The sequence below is a fragment of the Nyctereutes procyonoides genome, unplaced genomic scaffold (assembly GCF_905146905.1).
Source record: "Nyctereutes procyonoides isolate TBG_1078 unplaced genomic scaffold, NYPRO_anot_genome, whole genome shotgun sequence".
NCBI lineage: Eukaryota > Metazoa > Chordata > Mammalia > Carnivora > Canidae > Nyctereutes > Nyctereutes procyonoides.
The window spans coordinates 116,110,898-116,132,801 of NW_026575125.1; the positions used below are offsets into that span (position 1 = coordinate 116,110,898).

Genomic DNA, 21,904 nt, shown 5'->3' on the forward strand with positions numbered 1-21,904 from the left:
AAGTCTGTGGCAAAAGTTGCTACTTGGGGGTTTTTCTTTCAGTGAAAGACGTCATGTACATCTGCCCGTTTGTGGGCGCAGTGACCGGGACCCTGACAGTGACCGACTTCAAGCTGTACTTCAAAAGCGCGGAGCGGGTGAGTTTTTAAGTGGATGTGTCGTCTTTCACAGCCCTGCAGAGCACAACCCACGGTAAGGAGAGAGTACAGAGAGCCCTGAAATCCTGTCACCCTGACAGAGCCACAGGGTGGGGGGGGGGTTCACAGGTGCACATTGGCAGACAGATAAGGCATCTGGGGACAATGCTGTGAATGTCGTGCTTAGAGCTGGGGGTGGGGGTGACTTGAACTGTAGCCTTGGCATCTACCTTATAAAGCATGTTATCAGTCAGACTCCAGTTTCGTTGTTGGGGCCAAGGGGAAATGTGAAGCAAATCTGCATTTTCACCCAGAGAAGACCTCCGGTATGAAAGCTCTGCTGACTGGCACTGATAGGCCTTCATTAATTTGTAAACCCAGGACCCGAATTTCATCCTTGACGTTCCCCTTGGCGTGATCAGCAGAGTTGAGAAGATTGGAGCGCAGAGCCACGGGGACAATTCGTGTGGGATAGAGATCGTGTGCAAGGTACGGTGCGGACACAGGCGAACCTGACGGGGCACTCAGCTAGCAGCTTTTTCTGACACAGTCTTTGGGCAGTGAGGGTCACTGGGACTGTTAGTAACTACAGTGTTTTCAGGACTGAGGCCTCTTCAAATCTTGTAGAAGCTAATTCATACCACTCTGGGAGCTGTGGAGGTAAACCTCTTCTATTGAAGTATTCTAATCAACACAGACCTATAACCTAAATGTTGATGTTATTTGTTACATTTCAGAGAAACCAAGTGAAAAGCAGAGAGGAACACCTTTTTTCCAGTTTGTTGTTTTAAAACTACCCTTTAGAACAGTGGATGGTCAGAGACTTCCTGAAGGGGCAGCGATAGAGTCTATATAGATTCTGTGATTAAAAACACGATGTGGGGATTTTCACCTGCACCGTGCTTATGTTTGGTTTTCTGCTCTCCCTCCAATGGGTTAAGTAGAAATGTGTGTGATGATTTTAATGATGACTAGTCATGTAAGAAACACTTTAACTGATACATCTTATTTCCAAAGACTTTACCTCATGGGGTACGCTTTATTAACAACCCTCCCTAAAGTCCCAGGAAAGAGAGCCTGTGCAGAATTGCCAACGTCTCTTCCATGGTCAGGGTTTGGATACCTGCCGATCTGTCTGTTTTGATCACGTCTCTGAAGACGGCTCCCTCTGGTTGGCCCCAGACTGCAGCTGAACCCATTTGTTTTTTTCAGAGAATCCTTTACTCTTGTAGATCGTGGATCTACTGGCATTTAGACTCCCTGTGGCCACTTCATGGCAGTGCTGTCCTGTGACAAATTACATTTGTCCTTCTCAGGCCAGGGTTCCACATGCTCAGCTGTGTGAAGCAGTTGTCGAACCTAGAGCAGATGGGTGATTCGATGAGCCCTGCATTTTGGGAACATGACATTTCCCTATTAGAACTCTCCAGTAGCTTCCCTTCATCCTCAGGCTAGAGGGAGGACTCACCAAAAGCCTGTGTGTCTGAGCTGCATGATTGCTCTGTGCAGCTTCACTTTCGGCCACCCTCCCCTAATTCTTGCTAGCCCAGTTCCTTTAGCTGTTCTCATTCACCTTGTGTGCTCCCCACCCCTGACTTTGGACTCTTTGCACATGCTTTCCCTTTGCTTGGAATGATTTGCTCTCTCAGCAATCCTAAATAGCAAGTGAGCTCAGTCAGCTACCAGGGTGTGTGTGTGTGTAGCCAGAGTAGCTTGGAGGGTGGGCGAATTGGGAAGTCACGTTGCTTAGGCGAGTGCCCTAGGGCTGTTGAATGAACATGTTTTTATGGCCGAGGTGAGCCTTTGCTAATAGCTGCTTTAAAATGTTTTCCAGCCTAGCATCACTAGGGCCACATTCTCAGCCCTCTCAGCTCATGCCTCAGAGCCTTGCAAGGTGTTAGGTTTGGTTTCTTTTAACAGGTGGTACGCAATTCCCAAGGTGTATAGGGAAGAGCCAGTCTCTCTCCAGCCAACCCCCAGCCACCTTGTTCCACTCCTGTCAGGCACCCACTGCTACTGATTTCCACGCACACCCTGTGTGTACAAGCCTGTCTGTGTGGTCTTTACAAATAGTAGTGGTAGTGTCTTAGGTAGCCCCTTCTGCCCCTTTCTTTTCTCCCTTAACAGTCCGTCTTGGAACTCTTTGGCCTCAACACACGCAGAACTTTCCAGCCTCTGTCAATGGGCATTTCAGGCATTTCCATTTCTTCTCCGTTATATATAATATTGCAGGAGTAACTTTGCCACTTCCCAAATTGCTCTTGCTTTAATCTGCTTGTGGTCATATTTATCTTCAAATTTCCTGTAATGTTAAAGAAGAATGAGACTTTTGTGTTTAACTAATGGCATAGGTGTAAAAAGGTCAGGGAGCCCTGCTCATACGGGTCCTGGGGAGAAATCTGAGCCTCCTCACTGGGCGCGCTCCCACGGGCTCGCACTAGGGCTCTCAGTCAGCAGCATGTGTGGTGGGGCATTTAAGAAACTGATTTTGAGAAATGGCATTATAATTTCTGTAAGGAGTGCACCGAGGGACATAGTCTTTACATGATACAGACTTCTGGCTCTGAGTACACAAAGAAATTTCTGTTTTATTGATGGTGCAAAATCTGCATTTGACTCTTTTGGCAGCTTAAAGCTACTGGCTGATTTTGTGGCACACCTTTTGCAGTAAGTGCACAGGCCCCGATGGCACATCTTCCAGGCACTAACCTTCTTGCTTCCAATCTGATGACTTCTTCCCCCAACATGTCCCCTCCTTTGTTCCAGTTTCCTCAATTGCTGTTATCTTGTTGGAGGTGCTTTTGTTAATTGTCTTTTGTTAGTGGAAACAATCTCTACCATGAGAAATTAATAAAAATATCTCATGTATCTCTTTATAGTATGGTGTCTCCTCGTAGATAATGTTCAATAAATGAGTTTTGCTAATTGTTTAATAGGATATGAGGAACTTGCGACTTGCTTATAAACAGGAAGAACAGAGTAAACTTGGGATATTTGAAAACCTCAACAAACATGCATTTCCTCTTTCCAATGGGCAGGCAAGTACACCAAAATAAATTTTTTTTGTATGCCTTTGTGTGTGTGTGTGGGGGGGTGTCCAAAAAGTCATGTTTAATTATTCCTTTTTTCCAGAGGTTTCCTTTATCTCTTTTCTCTGTTTGTGACTAATATTAGAATATTTAAAATTTGTCAGTTCTGTGTAATGATTAAGGAAAGTGCCAATTTGTTGCTTCAAAATTTACAGATCAAAGTAGAAATCTTAAAATATTTAGCTCACAGCTGAATGAAGACCTTTCATGTTGAGTATATGATAAAGAAATACTGATGTGTTTTTGTGTGTTTTTTGTATCTAGACACTCTTTGCATTCAGCTATAAGGAAAAATTTCCAGTGAATGGATGGAAAGTTTATGATCCTGTATCTGAATATAAGAGACAGGTAAAGTATATTCCTCATCGGACCAAAGATAGTGGGTTGAGCATCTCTTTTTTACCAGGTTAGAAATGTAGTGGAGAATAAACTGTTTGAAACAAGCTGTGCATGCATATGAGTTACCTAGCTTGTAGGCTCTTCGTCTCTGGGATGCTCCATTGGATTCTCTCAATGCCAAACTTTGATTATTCTGCTCTTCATCCTTTTTCCAGAGGGCAATTCGAGTACAAGCACAGAGGTTTAAAAAGCAAATGGGCCAGATGGTTTTTATTAGATATTCTGGTAATGAGTTGATGAGTAAGGATCAAAACCAATGGCTTAAATTAGATTAAGTGTATGGCGTGACTACATCAGTCTGGTATGGTGTTCTGTACCTAGAAAGCCTTCAGCACATTGTCGGTTTCGAGATACTCCGATAAGATGCTATTTTCATGACATTTAATCTTTGTCTCCACTGTGTATTTGGTATGGGGATTTATATTACTTACTGTACATGTTTGCAAAAAGTTTCTGTGTCTCTAAAGAACTTTCATGGGTTTTTCAAAAGCAATACCATGCTCATTCTTTGTATAAAACACAACAAGAAATGTGCAGGATTGGGATTCTAGCATGTAACTTTTACCATTTTAAAATATGTTTGGAAATTCTTCTGCTTCATTAAATTCTTAAAAATGGATAAGACATGGGTTATGTTAGATAAACATATATTTACACTTTAAGTAGCAGTGAATAACAAATTATAAGTGGATTTTAGGAGAAAATAAGAAATGGATTTGGGTCACACTACTTTTTGAAAACATAGAAGTTTGTTCTCTGCCCTTCTCTAACACCCTGCAGGGCTTGCCAAATGAGAGCTGGAAAATATCCAAAGTGAACAGTAACTATGAGCTGTGTGACACCTACCCTGCTGTCATTGTTGTGCCAACTAGTGTAAAGGATGATGACCTTTCCAAAGTGGCAGCCTTTCGAGCCAAAGGCAGAGTCCCGGTAAGTAATAAACATTATCACTTAGGCATAAACACAGACTGTTTTAGATCTAATATGGAAAGAAGCAAGACAGAAAAAACTCTAGCAAACAAAACAGAAAGTGGAAAAATATGCCTAAAGCCCTCTAAAGGCAGTTGAGACTAACAAAGGAGTGGCGAGAAAGAGCACGTTGTTGCATTAACAGCGTACATCGCTGGTTTTGTCGAGTTGTCTGAGAGCAAATTAACTTTCTTAGATGCTGAGTGGAATGCCTACAGCTGCGTGACCCAAATCCATAGAGAAGCCAGCAGGGGATGAAGTGTTTTAAACAGCTTTATTGAGGTGTTAACTGATAGACAAAACCCCTCGCACAGGTGCAGTTTGAGTGAATTTGAACATTCATGTACACCAGTGACACTCTCACCATAATCAGGGAGGGAGTGAACGTTCTGGAGCATAGAGTTTGTGGTCCAGTGTAATTCCGAGTCTCTTGGCCGCCTGAGGAAGATGGGAGGTTTGGGGGCAGAGCTTTACACCTTATAAAGGACTATTTTTTTAAAGATTTTATTTATTTATTCATGAGAGACACAGAGAAGCAGAGACACAGACAGAGAGAAGCAGGCTTCTCACAAGGAGCCTGATGCGGGACTTGATCCTGGGACTCCGGAATCACACCCTGAGCTGAAGGCAGACGCTCAACTGCTGAGCCACCCAGGCATCCCAAAAGACTGTCTTTTACTTTGCCCTCCTGGGGATCCCTGGGTGGCACAGCGGTTTGGCGCCTGCCTTTGGCCCAGGGCGCGATCCTGGAGACCCGGGATCGAATCCCACGTCGGGCTCCTGGTGCATGGAGCCTGCTTCTCCCTCTGCCTGTGTCTCTGCCTCTCTCTCTCTCTCTCTCTCTCTCTCTCTCTCTCTCTCTCTGTGACTATCATAAATAAATTAAAAATTTATAAAAAAAATTACTTTGCCCTCCTGCCACATATGTGATCATTGAGATACAAAGATGTCTTTAAGTCAGGAGACAAAATAAAACTAGTCATTCAGATAGGAGTGGGGCTTGACTTGTTAATCACGGTTTGACTTAGTTTCTGTGTTTCTTAGAGTCACACAATTTGGAGGTGGAAGGGGATTTGGGGATCTTATCTAGTCAGACTTCTTTCAATCTGACCCAGACAGTGGGTTCCAGGGCCACAGATTGGTTTGACTTTTGAGGAAAATATGCAGAAGAGGCTGTGCTTGAAAAGGTAACTTATTTTTACTGCCCAACAGTCAGGGCATATATTGTTTTAGGAATAGTACTAATGTTTGCCGCTTACAAACACTAGGTGTTATCATGGATTCATCCAGAAAGTCAGGCAACAATTATCCGTTGCAGCCAGCCACTTGTGGGTCCCAATGATAAACGCTGTAAAGAAGATGAAAAATACTTGCAGACGATAATGGATGCTAATGCACAGTCTCATAAACTTATCATCTTCGATGCCCGACAAAACAGTGTTGCTGATACCAACAAGGTACGTTGTTAATAACATTGCAGAAACAGTGCCTTTTTTCTCCTGTCATGGCCATAGATTGTTCCACAGTCCAATTAGACTGCGGAGTTCCTCCCCACCTGAAGGTGGGGTGTTTGTGATCAGCCTCTAGCTGTTCCTCGCTGGTATCTGGCATGTGGGGCTCTGTGCACCATCTCTCTTATTGCTTCTCCACGATCCTGTGTGCTTAATTAATTAAGCAAAGACTCAGAAAGAGAATTCTCACCTAAAGAATCAAGTAAGAGTCTTAATGAAATGATTGTGAGGCCCTTGGAAGTCCCTTTAACCTGTAAACTATGACGATTGCTTGATTAATTCCTATCTGGTCTGAAGCTTTCTTTAGAATGGCATCTCTTATGTGAAACCAGGCAAGTATACAAAGTTTCCAGAAATCACATGCAGGAGTGTCATCTGCAGACAGCTCCCATTTGATCCCTAGTAGCTAAAGGGGCTGGGATCCTTCATGCCCAGCCACAGCTAAGAGGCCCTGCCCCTAGCACCTGCTCTCCAGGTAGGAAAAGCTCTGAACTGCGTCATTTCTATTGCCCACGACTGCCTCTCTGTGTTGCTGCAGGTGTGCATCTGGCACTCAGAGGACTTGGCCCTCTCTATGAGTAATTTCAGAGATCAGGAAGATGGTGGCAGCCCTTACCATCTCATCATGCTCACTTGTAAAATGACACTTGGATAACAAACGTGATGCGCCCCTACTAGGGGCAGGTGCTGGGGGGAAATACCAACATAGGTAAGGTGAGGTGCTCTGTTATAGGAAGTGTCAGCTCAGCATGTGGGGGTGAGCACAAGAGAGGGACAGGCTAGCCTTGCTGGTGAATTTGGGTAAGGCTTCACGGAGGAGGTGGCATTTGAACTGGCTTTGGATGGTTAGCAGGAAGAGGCGGGCAGGGGTACCTATGTGACAGTGTGCCAGAGCACATCACTCACAAGAATGGCAAGGAGGAAGACGTCTAAGGGTGTGGTCACCAGCCCCATGCCCAGCCCACCAGACATGGCATTCTCAGTACCTGGGTGCTTGTTGGGTGTCATGGCTTGCGAGGTATTGGGGAGGCTGTCACACGATCTGCCATGTGGCCACCTGGTGTGGCCTGGAGAACATAGAGCAGCTCTGTGGGTGTGAAAGGTGCCTGGTTACTTGCTCCATGATCCTAGGCAGTGACTTCATCTCTCTAGACCACAGTTGCCTCATCTCGAAAGTGAGAGTGACAGGATGTCTACTCCTTGGGGTAGATGTGAAGGAAGGCCATAGGGGACCTTGCACAGGTACCGTCCCAGAGAAGGCATTTGGTTCATGGTAGCTGTCCTTGCTCCTGACCTCAGAGTGAACTGCTCTGTGTGCCGGACCTTCATGACCTCTCACCCTCTGGATCCCTCTCTCTGGCCTGGCCAACTCTGTCTCCTTCGCTGGTTCCTCCCCCTCTCCCTAACCTCCAAATGGCAGTGCTCCTTCAATCTGGCTGGGCTCCTCTTTTGTACTTGGCACCATCTCCCCAGGCCATATCCTCCGACTCCATGAGTCCACATACTCTCTGTATTTGGAACTTGATACCTGAGTTTCCATCTCACCCTGATTCCTCCTTGGGTCAAGACAGAATTTCCATCCTTTTGTCTGGTTGACATCTCTGTTCAGCTATCTCCCTGGTAACAACCTCTACATATCCAACTGGGCCTGAGAGATGGGGCAGTGAGAACCCTGGGCCTCAGAACCATTTTGCCCTGGGCTTTCCTCCAGGGTCTGCCCTTGATGCCCGGCTGCACCCTCAACAAGCCTCAGGTGCCTCTTCCGTAAAATGGGAGGAAAGTGTGCAGCGTCGAGGTGTACCAGGATGACCGCAGCACCGGGCGCTCCTAAGCTCGCTGCCCGAGGAGTCTGGCCCAGGGGTGACTGGGGGGTTCCCATCATGGAGATGATTGGCTTAGGGACAACGTGGGGAAGGACATGCATAGGATAGGAGTTTCCTGAGGCCTTGCACCGATTACCACAAACGAGGTGGCATGAAACAACACAGATTTACCCTCTCACCGTTTGGGAGGCCAAAAGTCTGCCAGCTGCCTGGGCTGTGCTCCCTCTACAGGCTTTGGGGGACGATGTGTTCCTTGCCCCTTCCAGCTCCTGGTGGCTGCTCGGTGTGGAGCCATGGCATGCGGCTGGCCCCCTCTGCCTGCACATGGCTTCTCTCTGTGTCTGCGTGTCCCCTCCTCCCTTCTTGCGAGAGGCGTTTAGGGCTTGCTCAAGATAATCCAGGAAGGTCCCTTCATCTCAAGATCCTTGACTTGATGACCTCTGCAAAGACACTGTTCCCCAAAGTCACATTCACAGTCACAGAGAACCTTTGGGTGTCGATATCTTTGGGTGGGGGAGTGTTTTTCAGCCTGTCACGGGGAGGCCTTCTCTGTTAGTTCCCCACGCTCACATGGCTGGTGGGTCATTAACCCCGTCAGTCTTCGTACTTCTCTAAGGATCTGCTGTCCCCACTGCAGTACTGTCCCAGGCTAGGAAGAAGCACGAGAAAAGCTGTATTCGCAGAAGCGGTCTTCTAAACATCCAGTGGAGCAGAGTCCATCCTCTGTGTGACCTCATGTGGAAGAGACAGAAGCAGGACGCCAAATTGCACGTCTGGAACGATTTTATCTCTCATGGTGTTGTGTCTAGGAGCCAAACAAGAGTTTTTATCTGTCCAAGTCCCTGTTAGCTCTTCTGTATATATTATCGTGTCATCTGCAAGTAGAGATACTTTACTTCTTCCTTTCCAATTTGGATGCCTTTTATTTCTTCTTCTTGCCGAATTTCCTGGCAAGAACCTCTGGTACCATGTTGAATGGAAGTGGTGAAAGTGGTCATCCATGTCTTGTTCCTAATCTTACGGGGAAAGCTTTCAGTTTTTCACCATTGGGTATATTAGCCATGGGGTTTTCATGCATGCCCTTATCAGGTTAAGGAAATCCCTTTCTGTTGTTAATTTTTTTCTGTGGCTTTATCATGAAAAGAGTATTAGACGTTCAAAGGCCTTTTCTGTATCAGTGGAGATGATCGTGTGTCTCTTTTTCCCTTCATTCTATTAATGTAGTGTATTCCACTGACTGATTTTTGTGTATGGACCACTGTAGTAGGTTGATTAGCATCTCCCCAAAATTCATGTCCATCCAGAACCTCAGAATATGGCCTTATTCGGAATTGGGTTTTTGCAGATGGAATTAGTGAAGAGGAGGTCCTACTGGAGTCGAGTGGGCCCTCAATCCGATGGCCGGTGTCCTTAGAAGAGGGCCACGCAGAGAGGGAAAGTGGCAGTGTGGCCATACGCCGAGTAGCACCCACGATCGCCAGCTGCTACCAGAAACCAGGAGCAAGGCACATTCTTCCTCTGAGCCTCCAGTAGGAGCTAAGCCTCCCAGACACATTGGGCTTGGTCTTGTAGCCTCCAGAACTGTGAGGGAGTAAATGTGTGTTATTTTAAACCTTCTAACTGGTGGTTCTGTTACTGCGGCCCTCGGAAACTCCTACCGCCTGCTTACATTGGTGGAATAAATCCCCCATGGTCATGGCGTAGAATCTCTAATACACTGCTGGATTCACTTTGCTAGTATTTTGTAGGGGCTCCCTTCAGTCCAGTGTCTACATCATGGCCGGAGTGACCTTCTCAACATCTTGCTTTGTGTCTTGAAGCAGTGACATCTAGTTCCTGGACAGGGCCTCTGAAGCCCTCCACCCCCAGGCCTTCCTCCCTGTCTCCACAGACCCCAGGTGTGGGATGCTTCTTTCCATTCCTAAAGCATGTTCCCATGGTCATGTCCGAACCTTTGCCTCCTTAGCTGAGCCCTCCCTCATCCTTGGATGATATGCCAAAGGTCACTCCCTCGGGGACATCTTTCCAGATGAGCAGAGGTCTGTGTGATGGTGGCCTGCAAACAGCTGTGGTCCCTTCCGTGTGCATCCAGCGAGCGGACTGTCGGCTCTGAGTGGCAGGGACTGCCGGGAGGGTCCCCAGAGTCCAGCTATTACAGAATAGCTGCTCCGCGACCAGAATGAGGGGCTGGCTGGTGGCTCGGGTTCCTCTCTCCACGGACAGTCACGGAGCTGATGGCAAGTGGCCTTGTATGTGGATTCCAAAGTCCCGACTCCATTGTGGAGCCAGTGTGATGGCACCGAGGGCTTTTAAGTCAGATTGTTTCTTGAGAAAGTGAACATGGAGGGAAGGAATTTAGTTTTAACTATTGTGTTTGAGGAGCCTGAGTGGGGAAGAGAAGGCTCTGGAACTCAGAGAAAGGTCAGGTCAGAGGTTGAGATTGGGGCCCGGTGGCGAGCTGGGTGTTGGTTGCAGGCTGCGGACGGGTAGAGGTGAGGCCACCAAAGGAGTCCGGGTCATGTGAGCCATTGTGGAGGGCAGGAGAGGAACCCACGGGAGGAAGGGGCACTTCGGGTGTTAGGAGGAGACCCCAAGAAGGAGGGAGGGGTCCTCAGTGTCAGGAGAGGAGGAGTGTCCAATGGGAGAACTGGGTGGGAGAGGTGTCTTAGCTCGGGCTGCTTCGACAAAGTATCGTAGGCTGGGTGGCCTGTGAACAAGAGACTGTTATTTCTCACGGCTCTGGATGCTGGGACGTCCAAGGTCAGGGTAAGAGCAGATTCCGTGTCTGGTGATAGCGCACTGCCTGGCTTTTACAGAGCCACCTTCTCAGCGCGTCTTCACAGTGCCCAGAGCAGAGAGGCCCGCTGTCTTCCGTCTCTTCTTATACGGGCACTAATGCCATCAGGAGGGCTCCCCTGTCCTGACCTAATCCCCTCCCAAAGGCCACGCCTTCTAACACCATCTTTTTGAGGATAGGGCTTCAACACATGAATTTTGTGGGGGTGAAAATATGCAGGGGATGTGTGTGGACTTTGGGTTCTGAGGCCGTGTGGATCCCGTCCCGCCACTTTGTACCTTTGGCTCTTGGGTGTTGCCCACCCTCGAGGAGGCTTCCATTGGATCTCTCACCTGGGAACCCCCGTCCCCACTGCCACCGAAGACCAGCAGACTGATGGGCAGATGGCCTGACAGACCTTCACCAAGTGCAGAACAGCTGCTGGGAGTCTGTCCTTCAGCCGGCTGCTCCCTGGGGGTGTTCGGGTCTCTTTATCCTGCAAGGGTTGGGGATGGCCCTGCCGCCACTGCTGTCAGCTTATTCTTGGGGCCTCGGGGGCTAGTGGGTAACAGGGTCCCAACATCTCCAGCTTCCCTCTAGAACTCTGCTTTGCCCCCATACAGAGAGGTCTGGCCAGCAAAGCCTTGTCTTCCAGAACACTCTGGACCCCCTCCCCCACTGTTCCTTCGGGGGCACAGCTGGGGCCTCTTCTCACCCTTCTTCCTCTTCTGGCTCAAGACCTCCAAGTGCCTGTTCTCTGCATCTGGTTTCTTCTGTAACCCCATTTCCTAATTGTCATTTGTCTCATTTGTATATTTAGTGATTAGTTTCTGGGTAACATGTTGCCTTGAAACACCGTCTCCTGCTTCTCCTCAGCACTTCCAGGAGGTCCTGGATAAGCTGGAGCCCAGCACACCATCTCACAGAGCGGCTTCCCCGGGCCTCGGGGTGCCAGCAGGCCTGGGCTGGGCCTGGTTTCTCTGCCTGGCTCAGGGCTCTGGACATGGGAGGTGCTGGGTGCCCTAGTGCTTGAGAATCTTGGGGTGGGCGGGGTGGGGAAGGCACTAAGCCTCGCGTGGATTAGCGTTAATTAAGGTAATTGATTTTATTTTAGTGAATTTAGTATTTAATCTGCGCAGCAGCCGTTTGAAAGTCTTCCAGGTGGGAAGGTCAGGGTGCAGAGAGGTGAGGGCCCAGTAAGTCCTTGGGTGCAAAGCTGGGATTACAAATCCATTTTTTGTTAAAGATTTTAATTATTTATTCATGAGTGACACAGAGAGAGAGAGAGGCAGAGACACAGGCAGAGGGAGAAGCAGGCTCCCTGTGGGGAGCCCAACGTGAGACTTGATCCCGGGACCCAGGATCACGCCCTGAGCCAAAGGCAGACGCTCAACCGCTGAGCCACCCAGGCGTCCCTGCAAACCCATTTTTCCCTGCTGTGAGGCCTGTGCCTTTTCCCACTACCTTCCCCAGCAGCGTCTTCATTGGATGCTTAGGTGGTGGTTTTTACCAGAATGCCACTGTGCCGCGGAGGCAGGGCTGTGCTCCACTGCTCTGTCCCTCGTGGGTGTTGCAAGGTCTTCCCTGAAGGGAAAGCGTCCCCTGCAGTTCTGTGGAATGACCTGACGTATAGCTGGCATCCAAATGTATGCACATCTTCTGTTCTCCCGCCGCACATTCGCCACCTGCAGACTTTCCTTCACCTTAGCCCCTGCTCCTACGTCCAGCTGATAGGGCTTGCAGCCGCATGCAGCCCAGCCTTCCCCGGAACTCCTTCCTTCCGAGTTCGCAGATGCGGCCTGTGGCACAGGCCTCGGCCTCTTGTGCCCGCTTGCTCCACGGCCTGTCCTGTGTGCGTGGGGCTGGGGTGCTGGTGCCTCCCATGGCTCCCTCTCAGTCCTGCCCCTGTTCCTGCGCTCCTGCCCACTGCCTGACCTCACCCCCTCAGGCTGTCCTGCCTCCTGTCCTCCAGCGAGCACCTTGGCTCAGGAGCCCTTTGACACCCCACCTGGCCCAGTTCAGTTCTCCCGCCGATGCCCCAGACTGCTGAATGTTCAGTGAGAGCAAAAGGCTCGCAGCGTGCCGATTGGAGCCACTCCGGATTCATGCTGCAATTCTCCAGCCTCAGCTGGGCCCTTGGTGATGCTTAGAAGTCCCTCCCCCCAATCCCCAGTATCTGCAGAGGCCACTTCAGCCTTTTTATGACTGTTTTCTAATGTTTGAGCCTGCCCCGCTGCCTTCATCCTCAGCAGCTGACCTGGCCTTTGAGCACAGAGGACAGACCACCCTACCTGCCACCAATGCTGGAAGCTACCTTGTCCTGCTGTCCATGGAAGCCTCCTGTTCCCGTGGTGGAGTGGCCTCCTCTCTGTCCTCTGCTGACTCCGCCGTGTGATTTTCTCCACCTGCACAGATAAGCGATCCTTTCAGCCACTGTCACTGTCCCCTACCAGTTGGTGCCAGTGTTCTGCCCTTTACAGGTGAACTTCCTGGAGGAGTTCCCACCCCGATATACCGTGGTGCTCACCACCACTCACTCACCTCCTGTGCCATGTGGGACCAGCTCCTGTCCCCATCTCTGCCTAGAACATTCTTGGTACAGTCACCAAGTACCTTCTTTTTTTAAAAGATTTTATGTATTTATTCATGAGAGACACACAGAGAGGCAAAGACACAGGCAGAGGGAAAGCAGGCTCCACGCAGGGAGCCCGATGCAGGACTGGATCCCAGGACTGCAGAATCATACCCTGAGCCGAGGGCAGATGCCCAACTGCTGAGCCACCCAGGCATCCCACCAAGTACCTTCTTGTCACAAAATCCAGGGTGTAGTTTTCAGTTTTTGTTTTTTTTCCCCTTGACTTCTCAAGAGTTCGGCAGTTCAGTACCTGTTCCTTTTCAGAATACTCTTTTCCTTGTTTTTTCTTCTTTCTCCAGTCTCTGGCAGTTCTTCTCTCTCACTTTACACGCTTTCAAGCTTCCAGCCTACACTTTTCTGTGAACTCACAAGCTGGACCTGTGTATGCGGACCTGTGTCCTCCGATACCCTCCGTAGGCCAGTGACTTTGCATTAATAGCCACAGCTTAGACCTGTCTTCTGAGCTCCAGACCCACTGCTGGCACACCTTTCCACTTACTGTGCTCACCACACGGAAAGCAGAGTACTCTGTTCCTTCTCTATGAATCTCTGTGTCAGGACATGATGGCACTGACTCCTGGGGCGCCCAGCCTGGAATTCCGGGCATCCCTGTATCCTCACGTGCTACCTGCGTCCATTGCCCCAATCAGCCACTGTGTCTCGCCTCTTGAATCCCTCCAGTCTGCGGCATCTCTCTGCCCTGCTGCCTCCAGCCCGAGGCCCTCAGCCAGGTGAGCACCCATCTCTGAGCTGGCCTACCTGCAGGAGGTCCCACCCTCCTGCACGCCCTTCTGCCTGCTGCCACCAGTGGTGATTCCACTGTGCAAGGCTGATGGTGCCCGCCTCACACGCGTCTGCAGTCTGGCCACCTGCCCTGGCCTGTGCCGTCCAGCCCCGGGCTGCCCTCTGGCCTCCTCTCTCACTGCTCTCACTGGTGCCACGGTGTTCTCGACTGAACTTCTCTCATGCCTCTCAGGAATCCACCTCCTCGCCCATCTCTGGGCGTCTGCACACCTTGGCCCCCACGCCCTGTGTTCTTGACCCTCCTCCCCACAAGCTTTCCTGACTTGTGTTCTCTTCTCAGTACCGACATCTCTTCTGTCCGCCTGGCAGCCTCCCGGGCCTGGCGGTAGGCACCCTGCACGCCCTGTGCTCTCCTATAGCACAGGACTCGTCCCCCCCATGCTGCACATGTGCCTCTCCTCACCCTTGAGGACCAGCATCTCCACTTGTCACCCTAGCATCTAGCTCACTCGCTAAGTGGCTAGATGCTAAATGAAGAATGTGGTCTTTGGATTCACAGATGCATTTATTATGTTTTGGGAGATAAAGTTTGTGTAACATTAACCCAGCTATTTTACCGACCTAGAGTTTAGGATTCAGTGGCTTTCTGGTATGTTCACAATGTTGTGCAACGATCCCCTCTAACTCGAGAATGCTCTCAGAGCCCTGAGTAGAAACCCTGTGCCCATGGGCAGTTGCTGCTTGTTCTCCCCTCCCCCAGCCTCTATCAACCACTAATCTACTTTCCATCTGTATAGATTTCCTTGCTCCGGACCTTTCCTAGAAATGGAATCATGCAACACGTGGTCTCTGGGGCCTGGATGCTTTCACTCAGTGTGATGTTTTTAAGGTTCGTTGGTGTTATAGCAAATACGAGCACTTCCTTCCTTTGCATGGCTGCATAATGCTCCATCGTATGGAGAGAGCACATTTTGGTTGTCCTTCAGCCACCAGTGGGCAAGTGGGTCACCTCTACTTTTTGGCTATGGTGAATACTGCTGCTGTGATCTTGCATGTACAAGTTTTTATTCGAGTACCATCTTCAATGCGGTGGGCGTGCAATTGCTGGGTCACATAATTCTGTGCTTAACCTGAGGAGCCCCCAGACTATTTCCCGCAGAGACTGCACGGTGTGAGTTCCCACCAGCAACGTATCCGGGGTTCAGTTTGGCTACATTCTCATCACCGATGGGTTCTGAATGTTGACCGTCACAAAATAGAAATTAATTATAGACCAGACTGTTATGAGATTACCAATGAGTGAGCCATATCCCCTTTTGGTTTTGTTCCATTTGTATTTTATTTTACTTAAATGGCTTAAACCTCTTTGGGATTTACAAATTGTTTGATTAGACAGAAATTTTGTGATAGTACAACTTTTTCTGTTCAGACAGATGGCACTACCAGACAGAACCTTGAGTAAGATCCAGTTGCTAATGGCTTACAAACTGATGACGGATGGGTGCTGGACAGTTGTTATGGGTTGAATTGTGTCTCCATAAAAAAAAAAATGCCAAAGGCCTAACTCCCAGTACCTGTGAATGTGGCCTCATTGTGAAATAAGGTCTTTATAAATGTAATGAAGTTAAGATGAGGTCCTATTGGATTAGGGGGCACCGTAATCCAGTCTGACTAGGGTCCTTAGAAGAAGAGAAGAGACAAACACGAGGTGAAGGCCATGTGATGCTGAGGCAGAGACCGGAGTGATGTGTCTGGAGACCAGAAACACCCGGGGCTACCAGCAGCTGGAAGAAGCAAAGAAGAATCCTCCCCAGAGGCTTCTGAGGGAGCGCGGCCTTGCCAAGACCATGATTTTGGCTCCAGAGCTGTGAGAAGATACGTCTGTTGTTTTGAGCCGCTCTGAGTGTGTGGGTGCTCTGTTCCAGCAGACGGGGGCGAGTCCTCCACGGCTCAGGAGGTTTATTATAGATGGATGGGCTTGTTGCTTCCTTAATGGTCTCCTCCTGATAACGCTAGAGACAGCAGAAGTGTGAACTCACACGCAGTTCTGCATGTCCTCTGTTTTTCACAGGCCAAGGGTGGAGGGTACGAAAGTGAAAGCGCTTACCCCAACGCGGAGCTCGTGTTCTTGGAGATCCACAATATCCACGTGATGAGAGAGTCCCTGCGTAAACTGAAAGAGATCGCGTACCCTTCTGTTGATGAGGCGCGCTGGCTCTCCAACGTGGATGGGACGCACTGGCTGGAGTACATCAGGGTAAAGAGGCCTGGTCCTTTACATGCCTTCTTGTTAGGATTTTTCCATGTGTCCACCACAAATCTGTGTGTCCTCGTGGTTTCTCAACAATGTCAAGCAGCACCTCTTTGCAGCGTACTAGGCTTGCATCGTCGCCACGGGCAGTGTCCAGACCCTGGTCTTTGTGGAGGGCTTTTGTGACCTAACACAAAGGGATGCCGCTTGCCTCAGATAAGGTCTGTAAAGTACTTTGCGGCCCCATAACAAGGACTGTATTTGTTGTCGTCATGTTTCTTAGGGTAAGGGCCTCCCGCACCCCCAGGGCTCACGTTTCCCAATGACCCTCAGTTGATTGCAGTGTTGGCTTTGTTCACCTGAACTTCTGAGGTTCTCCAAAGAATTATTTTTGCTGTCCTAGAAATCCGATGTAGCCTACTCTAATATGCCTTCTTTTCTGAAGACGCTTCTTGCTGGGGCAGTAAGGATCGCTGATAAGATAGAATCTGGGAAGACTTCGGTGGTGGTGCACTGCAGCGACGGTTGGGATCGAACAGCCCAGCTGACGGCTCTGGCTATGCTGATGTTGGACAGTTACTACCGCACCATTAAAGGGTTCGAGGCTCTCATAGAAAAGGAATGGATAAGCTTCGGACATAGGTTTGCACTGGTAAGCTGAGACTGTGACGTACATGCTTGACTGTTCTATCCTGTGCGTGTGTGTATCACATGCAACACACAAAACATACACACACACACCCGTGTGGGCTTTCTGCTCTGTATCAGATCTGAGTCATCATAATCAAATACCATGGACCTCAGCATGGTATGTTTTTGGTAGGGCACTCTGTTTTAAGTGGGAAATATCAGAAAGGGAGACAGAACATGGAAGACTCCTGACTCTGGGAAACGAACTAGGGGTGGTGGAAGGGGAGGTGGGCGGGGGTGGGGTGGGGGTGACTGAGTGGCGGGCACTGAGGGGGGCACTTGATGGGATGAGCACTGGGTGTTATTCTGCATGTTGACAAATTGTACACCAATAAAAAAATATATATTAAAAAAATAAAATATTTCTAAAAAATAAATTTTTTTAGCATAGGTATCTCTCTTTAAAAAAAATGAGGTAAAATTCATATAACAGAATTAGTCATCTTAAGGCATATAGTTCAGTGGCATTTAGTACACTCACAGTGTTGTGCAACCACCAGTTCTATCTAGTTCCAGAACATTTCTTCACCTCCAAAAGGAAACTCTATACCCATTAAGTGGTCCCTCCTCATGTCCCCCTCCCCCAGTCCCTGACAAAACCTGCTTTCTGTCTTTCTCAATTTGCCTGTTCTAGGTGCCTCCTGTGAGTGGAATCACATATTTGTGTTTCTGTGACTGGCTTATGTCACTAAACACATTGTTTTTAAGGTTTATCCATATTATAGCATATACAAAAACTTAATTCCTTTTCATACCTGGCTAGTATTCCCTTTGTTTATCCATTTATGTTGACAGACACTGGATTTTTCTGGCCAGCTGGCTCTTGTGAATTATGCTGCTGTGAACATTGGTGTACAAGTTTTTGCCATGCAAAGTACCACAAACCGAGTAGCTTAAACAACAGAAATATATTTTCTCCCAGTTCTGGAGGCTAGAAGTCCAAGATCCAAGTGCTGGCAGGGTCGGTTTCTCCTGAGCCCTGTCTTCTCGGCTTGTGTGTGGCCGCCTTCTCACTGTGTGCTCACCTGGCCTTTCCTCTGCGTGCATCTCCTTGGTGTCTCTCTTTGTGTGTCCCAACTTCCTCTCCTTAAAACAACACCAGTCAGACTGGATTGGGGCCCCACCTCCCATCCTTCTTTCCTCCTTTTAATCACCTCTTTACAGACCCTGTGTCCAAATACAGTCCCATCCTGAGGTCCTGGGGGTTAGGGCTCCAGTGTAGGAATTGGGGCTGTATCCAATTCAGCCTGCACCAGCCTGCTTTCACGCTTGGGTACATTCCTAGGAGGGGGATTGCTGGGTCATTGGCTAGGTCTTCTTGAGCTGCCATGTGTGTTTTAATCTAAGTGGCTTTCCTGGTCATTGAGCTGTCGGGGATTCATCTTAACTGTGCATGGCACCAGAATACTCCCGAAGCCTCATTCAGGCCCCCTCATAGGCAGTGGGGGTAGGGGCAGGAGGGGTTTGGTGGCTGCCATCATGGGGGTGGACCAGGTACACTGGCCATGAGGAGAAGGAAAGGCAGCTCCAGAACCTGTGAGCCATGTGCCCTTCGAGGGCTGCTGTTGGAGCCTCAGCTGCACTCTGGCACCTTCTCTGAGGTGGAGCGTGGTGCAGCAGAGGTGAGTTGTGCATGTCAGATGCTCAGGACAGGGCCTGGTCTGGGCTGGCTCCAGTTGTTACTTTTGACAGTACCATGAACTCCTTTGTTTCTTCGGTCTGGGGAGAGGCGGAGAGAGGGGACTTTGCTCCAGCGTTCGTATGTGGCCATCTCCCAAGGCTCCCAGGTCATTCCTTGCCACCTCTCCTCCCCATGCTGTGTGTCCTGGGAGAGAGGACGCCACGAGGGGCCCTTGCCTATAAGGCAGTGCTAAAAGCTATCTGCTGAGATGCCAAGGTGTCCACACTCCACTGCCATCCTTACATGCTGATGCTGGGAGTCGTAATGGCCATGAGGTCCTCAGGTTCTCAATGGGTGCAGTTTACGGAGCACCACTGTGTATCCACATCCAGCACTGTTACGTATCATCTGGTTTAGTCCTGGAAGACCCTGAAGCCGCTGATGGAGCTGGCATGTGGTGGGAAACAGATTTCAGGAGTCCGACTTACCTGGCCAAGCTCAGCCAGCCCCTGAGGGTGGAGCCAGCAGCAGACCGTACTTTCAGGCCTCTCTGTGCTCTCCCCCTCCCTTGAATTTCTGTCCGTGAGCCATCTAAGCTCCTCCCTGACGCCATCTTCTGCCCTTGCCCCTGTTCCATCATCCGCCTCCCCGACCACCCTCTGACCGTTTCTGCCTCTGGCCTGCCTCCATCTCCCCTCTTGCCTAGATGGTCCCACCAGTGTCCAAACATGCCGTTATTTATCCCACCCTGGAAACCGACCCTCTTGACCCTACTTTCCCTCCCGCTGTCACCACAGAGAGCTGCCCTCTTTACGATAATGGTTGTCTTTTACTCACTTCCTCCTCCGAGCACCCACCCCACCCCAAAACTACACGTCACAGCCACCAATCCCTGCCACTTTGCCAAGCCCTTCTCTTATTTGTCCTGAGCGCCTGATGCTGTTGCTTCTTCCCTATTTCTGGAGACCATTTCCTCCTTTGGCTTCCAGGTTTCTATAGACTTTTGAATTTCTCCTATCTTCTGGTCCTCCCTCTCTCCCCAACTTCTTAGTGTTGGGGTCCTCAGGTTGTCCCTCTTTTCTCTGTTTGCTTAATACCTCAGTGATCTCCACCGGTCTCACATATTTTAATACACATATTTCTAATCTGTTGTCTCTTCCTCAGTGTCACTGGTGTCCCCTTCACTCTGACCTGCCCACCGATCTCCCTGATGCTGTGTTAGGCAGCCTCCTAACTAGTTTCTCCATCACCTGTCCACTTCAGATCCATTGTCCATGCTGCGGCCAGATGGAGAGTTCCAGGAAGCTGATCTCATACTGCCATTCCCCAGAGCAAATCTCTCTGAGCCTTCCCATGGCCTATGGGACTGTGGGCAAACTCCTCAGCTCAACATTTGAGGCCCTTGGTGATCTGGCCCAATCCACGTTTCCAGCCTTGTCTCACCTCCATCCCCTTGCCTTATGTGCCCAGCTACCTGTGGTGTTTCTGGTGTGCCTACTGTGTTCCCACTGCTTCTACAACAGCCCGTCCCTGGCTGGCTAGGGGGCAGGCACCTCCCTCTGTCCTTTAGCATTTATCTCAAATGAGACCTCCTCAATGACTGACTCATGTGACTTGCCTTCACTGTTCCCTCCTGTATCCCATCCTAGGTTGGCCACTTGCTCCTTCATGGCCCCACCATACCCATCCTGGTCTTGGAAGCCCTGGGCACATCCAGGTCTTTTTCCCATGACTAGACTGCTGAGTGCATTATTTGTGTAGTGCAGGTACCGTGTCTCATTTGTCTTGGTACCTCAGATGTGTAGCCAAGAGCGCGGCCTCTATGGGACACCACGAAACATCTCCTGAAACTCCAAGGGCCAGGCAAGATGCCTTGCATACACCACGGGAATTCAGTGAATGGCTATTAAAAGAATGAATCTTAAATTGCGAGTGGTTGTGCAAAACTGTCCCCAAGGTGCTTTAAATACTGAAGAGCAGGTTCTACAAATTTTTTTTGTAAAGGGGAAGTGCAGAAATAAGGCAGCTTATGCAGCTGCTATGGAAAACAGTATGGCAGTTCCTCAAAAAATTAAAAATAGAACTACCATATGATCCAGCAATTCTGCTTCTGCATATAGACCCAAATGAAGTGAAAACAGAGACTTGGATATTCGCACCCCCATGTTTCTAGCAGCGTGATTCACAGTAGCCCCAAGGTAGAAGCAACCCCAGTGGCCATCTACAGATGAATGGATAAACAGAATGAGGTCTATCCACACGATGTAAGTGTCATTCAGCTTAACAAGGGAAGGAATTTCTGACACATTCTACAGCATAGATGAACCTCGAGGACATTCTGCTATGTGAGAGCAGTCCGCCACAAAAGGACAGATGCTGTAGGAATCCACTCATGAGAGGTATCGAAAGCAGTTAACATTCGTAGGGCCAGAGACCACAATGGTGGGCATGGGGAGGCGGGGGAGGTGGTGTTCATGGAGAAGAGTTTCAGATTGGAAAGATGGAAATGTTCCAGAGATGGCTGCTGGGGTTGGCCGCACAGTAGTGTGAACGTGCTTAATGCCACTGGGCCGCATGCTTAAAATGGTGAAGGTGGTCCTGTTGATGGTCTGTTGTTTCACCACAATTAAAGACCAATAAGAGGGATCCCTGGGTGGCGCAGTGGTTTAGCGCCTGCCTTTGGCCCAGGGCGCAATCCTGGAGACCCGGGATCGAATCCCACGTCGGGCTCCCGGTGCATGAGCCTGCTTCTCCCTCTGCCTGTGTCTCTGCCTCTCTCTCTCTCTCTCTCTCTCTCTCTCTCTCTCTCTCTCTGTGACTATCATAAATAAATAAAAATTTAAAAAAAGACCAATAAGAGAAATAAGATCACCTACCGTAGCTGCCGGGCATGGATTTCCTTGTTTTTATGTCTCTCCTGCTGGCCATTTCATAGGCCTAGTATTTCTCGCACTTTCTGCGAGGTGGTTGCATTGTATCTTTGTAATGTTTTTTTCTTTCTCATCCTGCTGCTTAGTCATCAGAGTATTTGAGCCTTCTCTTAGAAGGCTCGCTCCTGAGCTGTTTTTTTTAACTTGACATTTTCAACGTTTCATCCTTTTTGTGTTAGGAATTCTTTTAACTTTTACCAGGAATCTGTGAGTATGTTCTAAAATACCGAAAGGTGTGAAACACACTACTAGATGTCAAGTATTTCTCAGAACTGCAGAAGCACACAATACTGGGCTGCGTTGAGCAAGGACTCCCCATTATCATTTCA

The 21,904-nt window shown here is 49.2% G+C and overlaps 1 protein-coding gene across 3 annotated transcripts in view; it reads left to right on the forward strand.

The window, feature by feature from the left end:
• MTMR1 (myotubularin related protein 1) overlaps positions 1 to 21,904 on the forward strand; it is a 64,152-nt gene that overhangs the window by 26,275 nt on the left and 15,973 nt on the right. For all 3 annotated transcript variants that reach the window (XM_055337822.1, XM_055337824.1, XM_055337823.1), the window contains 8 exons: positions 43 to 137; positions 519 to 626; positions 3,074 to 3,175; positions 3,491 to 3,574; positions 4,406 to 4,555; positions 5,863 to 6,051; positions 16,155 to 16,340; positions 16,780 to 16,986. In XM_055337822.1, coding sequence (XP_055193797.1) covers positions 43 to 137; positions 519 to 626; positions 3,074 to 3,175; positions 3,491 to 3,574; positions 4,406 to 4,555; positions 5,863 to 6,051; positions 16,155 to 16,340; positions 16,780 to 16,986 — 1,121 coding nt within the window. The remainder of the gene's footprint in view (positions 1 to 42; positions 138 to 518; positions 627 to 3,073; positions 3,176 to 3,490; positions 3,575 to 4,405; positions 4,556 to 5,862; positions 6,052 to 16,154; positions 16,341 to 16,779; positions 16,987 to 21,904) is intronic.